At 41.0% G+C, this 4,046-nt stretch overlaps 1 protein-coding gene across 1 annotated transcript; it reads right to left on the reverse strand.

Annotated features, from left to right (window-relative positions):
- Window positions 1–296: 296 nt before the first annotated feature.
- Window positions 297–3,255, reverse strand: csf3a (colony stimulating factor 3 (granulocyte) a). The gene is made up of 5 exons (XM_058621072.1): window positions 2,948–3,255; window positions 2,446–2,621; window positions 1,415–1,522; window positions 1,186–1,320; window positions 297–779 (listed from the first exon to the last, which is right to left on the reverse strand). Exons 2-5 carry the CDS (start codon window positions 2,599–2,601, stop codon window positions 588–590), a joined length of 591 nt encoding a protein of 196 aa, XP_058477055.1. The 5' UTR covers window positions 2,602–2,621; window positions 2,948–3,255; the 3' UTR covers window positions 297–587.
- Between the last annotated feature and the right edge of the window lie 791 nt (window positions 3,256–4,046).

Raw genomic sequence — 4,046 nt, forward strand, 5'->3', positions numbered from 1 at the left:
ATCATATCGCACATCCCTGGTATTACATTACTGCAAGACGTGATCACAAAGGTGGAAAACAGAAGGAGAATTTGTCTGTTCGCGGTGTTCTGCTTTGTCCGTTTGCAAACTTGAATAATTATAGGTATTTTAAGCAAATCAGGGCCAACTAAAACACAACCTCCTGCGTTTTAATTGCACTAGCACAGTGTTTACATACAGTTCTCATAATTACAGTGCATAAATACAGTATGATTAGCTAACGCAATCATAAGTAAAGACCATTAAAGAATACACATATATATATATATATATATATATATATATATATATATATATATAGTTTGTACATGAGAATTAAGAATATTGTGAAAACAAAGTACATTCACTTAACTTAAGAAAAGGGTTCATTCATAAATTACTGCAGCATCCAAATACACAAATAAATACTTAAATAGATAGATCTTAAAAAAATATAAAATATTTTCTAGCAAAAAATAAATTAATGCCATAACAAAAAAACGGCAGTATAAGTTAATTTTCAGAGGAAAAAAAAAAATAAAAATAAATAAGAAAGCCAAAAGCAGTCACGCGAGGACGCTTCTTGGTCAGCTCTCCGTGTCGTCGTCATTGCTGCGGTCCAGGGTCCGCAGACAGCGGTCCATGTCCCGTCCAAACGACTGCAGCTGCACCAGGATCAGGTGAGCTGCCACCTGAACCTCGTACTCCCCCTGCAGCTGTAGTGGCGCCGGCGTGGGCGTGGGCTGCACCGCGGCCTCTTTGTAGACCATTTTCTGCATCTGCGAGGAGCAAGGAAGTCAATCATGATATAAACAAAAAGCTTAAAGGAACACTAAACCAATTTACATTTAGCTTTGTTTTACTAGAATAGGGGAAGTATTTTTGAAGAATTGTGCTCCCCAACCTCCATTTCCCCTGAGTCGAGAAATAACTTCATTCTTTCCTGTGTTACGTGCCCACCAGTGACACTTGGTCCGAGGCTTGAAACTGCAATGCTAATTCCACACTTTTTAGACCCACTCGTAGAGGGACGGGACCTCATTCCCAGAATGTAAACGGTGTCCGCCATCTTTGCTAGCAGTTACGCTAACAGGACCACTGATGGGCACGTAACAAAGAAATAATGAAGATACTGAGGTTTAATAATATCGGAAGGAGAACAGTGATGTCGAGGCATTCTCTCACCTTGTTGATCTGGATGGAGAGATCCTTGATGTCCGATGTGAGCTCGGTCATTTTGTTTGGCAGCCGCTCGGAGATGGCGCTCAGTAAGGCCCGGTGCAGCTGCAGACCCTCAGTCATGTTTCTCAGACAGGTTCTCTGGAGGAAAAGAGTCAAAGCACATTTGGTACTGGTCTTTTTTTTTTAACTCTTCAAATGATTCCCTCATCTCCTCTGGGTGGACGATGCTTACCAGAGTGAAGTTCTCAGACAGGGCTCTGAGCACAGGAGCAGCGGGGATGCCGATGTTGGCCGCCATTATCTCCAGCTTTGCATTATCGGGGGAGTTTAGCTGTAGAGTCTGCGGGCGACAGATAACACAATGATGTCATGGGTTGATTGCAACTTGGAATGCAACGGCAAACATCCGGCCTGTAAATGCTTGCAGGCCTTACAGGCGGTTTAGTTTAAAAGAAAAAAAAGACAAATCCCAAATCCCTCATAAAAAAAAAGAATAGCCACATTCCTGCTCATTATTATTATTATTATTATATTCTCTGTATGGTGATGCATCATCTAAATAATGGGTAAAAGGTGGCATAAAATACACACAGCAGCATAGAAGTTAAAACTATTGATGTGTGGTGCAAACACAGGTATATCAGGCATGTTATGTGTAAGAAACGTGTCGTTTTCTGTCAAAACTTTAACTTTTAATCAAGATAATCCCAATAAATATCTACTGACGTGTTGGGAAATATCACTCCGCCCACATAGAAGCATAAAAATTCAATTTATTCTCTAAATAGATCACAGACCAGTGCCGTCGGTTGGACTTCTGAGTTTATATTTAATTTACGCCCTAATATTCAGCATGCAGCGATTTCTGCTGTGTCATCATTCAGTAATAAAAAGGACACGTTCCACACCAAAACAGGGCTGGCCCAAGCCTTTATGGGGGTCTAAACTGAATTTGATATGGGGGGGTTCCATCAAACCATTACTTTTACATTAGAGGGCAGTAAAATCACAAAAGTGTGGTGGAATTAAACGAGTAAAACAGCTTAATGACTTTGGCACACGTGTGCACCTAAATTAAACCAAATAACTTAAGCTCAACACTATTTAGAGATTTCTCAAATATCCCCCCCCTCAGGGCAGCTGCTTAATCCGCTTAGGTCTTGGAGCGCCTCTGCACCAAGAACACGCTCAGTCATGCGCCAAGCGCTTGCCTTCATTACGCAGCAGTTTTACGGAATCAAAGCGGACTCAGCTGTGTCTCACCTCTGTGTGGATGCAGGCGCTGTGCGTGTCGGGAATGGCGAGCAGGATCTTCTGTGTCAGGCTGCGGCTCCGCTCCACCGCCTCCTGAAAGGCGGGATCCGCAACAAGTGCGCCGCTCTCGGTGGGCAGTGGCGCGCTGCGGCCCAGGCTGGCCATGAGGCAGGGAATGGCGACAACTGCGAGGAAATCAGAGCGTGTGAGGAGAGCATGAGAACCACAAACACGTCGTTCTTTCTACACCCAGCACGGAGTGTGTGTGTGTGTGTGTGTGTGGAGCAGAGGAGGAGAACAAAAGCCTGTCTCTCTCTCTCCTCTGCGCTCCTGTGGGAGCAGAGCAGCACTGGCCATGTTCCATCCCCTTCAGGCTAAAGGCTGAAGCTGCTGCATGAGTTCAGAATAGTCACTGCAATGTGAAACCAGTGAGACCAGAAGTAACCCCACAAGTTAAAGTTATAAATACCCCAAATCTGACAGTTTTAAGCAGAGCTAAACTTGTACTGACCAACTATTCCTGTGAGATCAGCCGCAGATGTTTGCTTTTTATGGATAAAATCAAGCACTTTAAACTTCAGCTGTTTCTCTTCTCTGTCTTTCTCTATCTGGTCTGTGTCTGAAGATGGTCAGCGGAGACAGGAAGCAAAGAGTTTTACAAGCATGACCTCACGACTCACCAATAAGGATGTTCATGCCTCTGTTGGGAATGTCTTTCAAAGTGTTGATGACCTCAAGTCATGATTTATAGGGCACTTATAGTCGCCTATACAGGGATTTCCCAATATTTGTGAGTCTCACTATGACAAGAGGAACATTTCTGTGAAATTCAAACATTTATATGTAAACGTAAGTTTTTTTTTAGTCTGTGTGTGTGTGTGTGTGTGTGTGTGTGTGTGTGTGTGTGTGTGTGGCAAAGCCAACTTTGCCACATTTTTTAATGAGCTATTGACGTATTTAATCCTAACTCATCACCAAAATGTAATCATAACTTCTTCCTTGGGTCATAATCTATAATAACTCTTTAGTAAACGGCTGCTTTACCAAGTTATTACATCTTGATAATCCAACGATGATGATATTGCGCACCATTTCAAGTAAAATTGATGAAGGGGCTGCCGCCGCCCTTTGTTACTAACACACTACTCTTAGATATCACTAGATATTTTTAAAAGAAGACTTAAAACCTATATTTTTACTACCTTCAACTATAGCTCATTTAATATTCAACCCTGTGTTGTATTTTATTTGCATTTTTTAGTGTATTTTAAAGTTAAAACAGGGGTTTTAACCTCTCGACTCTATAGCCTTTCCCTATTTTTATTCCACCCTGTGTTGTATTTTACTGTTTTATTTGCATACTTTGCTTTAATTTTGTGTTTTATGGTTGTATTTGCTTTTTAAATAATTTTATATATATGTGTATATATACATATACATATATATAACATTTGATTTTGTAGATTATTATCACTAGACATAAGTGATCTAATCTACACCCACAGACATTTTATTCCAAAATCATCCTTTACTCATCAGTCAGATGCAGTGAAACATAATAATTCAGCAAATGCAAGAATTAACAAGTAAATAAATGAATAAGAGTGAAA

The sequence above is a fragment of the Solea solea genome, chromosome 21 (genome assembly GCF_958295425.1).
Source record: "Solea solea chromosome 21, fSolSol10.1, whole genome shotgun sequence".
Taxonomy (NCBI): domain Eukaryota; kingdom Metazoa; phylum Chordata; class Actinopteri; order Pleuronectiformes; family Soleidae; genus Solea; species Solea solea.

Excerpts from the sequence above, each read along its gene's own strand:
- csf3a (XM_058621072.1), bottom strand. The coding sequence starts at position 2,601 with ATGGCCAGCCTGGGCCGCAGCGCGCCACTGCCCACCGAGAGCGGCGCA. Across the intron at positions 1,321-1,414 it reads TGTCTGAGAACTTCACTCTG|AGAACCTGTCTGAGAAACAT; the intron begins GTAAGCATCGTC and ends CTTTTCCTCCAG. Across the intron at positions 780-1,185 it reads TCTCCATCCAGATCAACAAG|ATGCAGAAAATGGTCTACAA; the intron begins GTGAGAGAATGC and ends TGCTCCTCGCAG.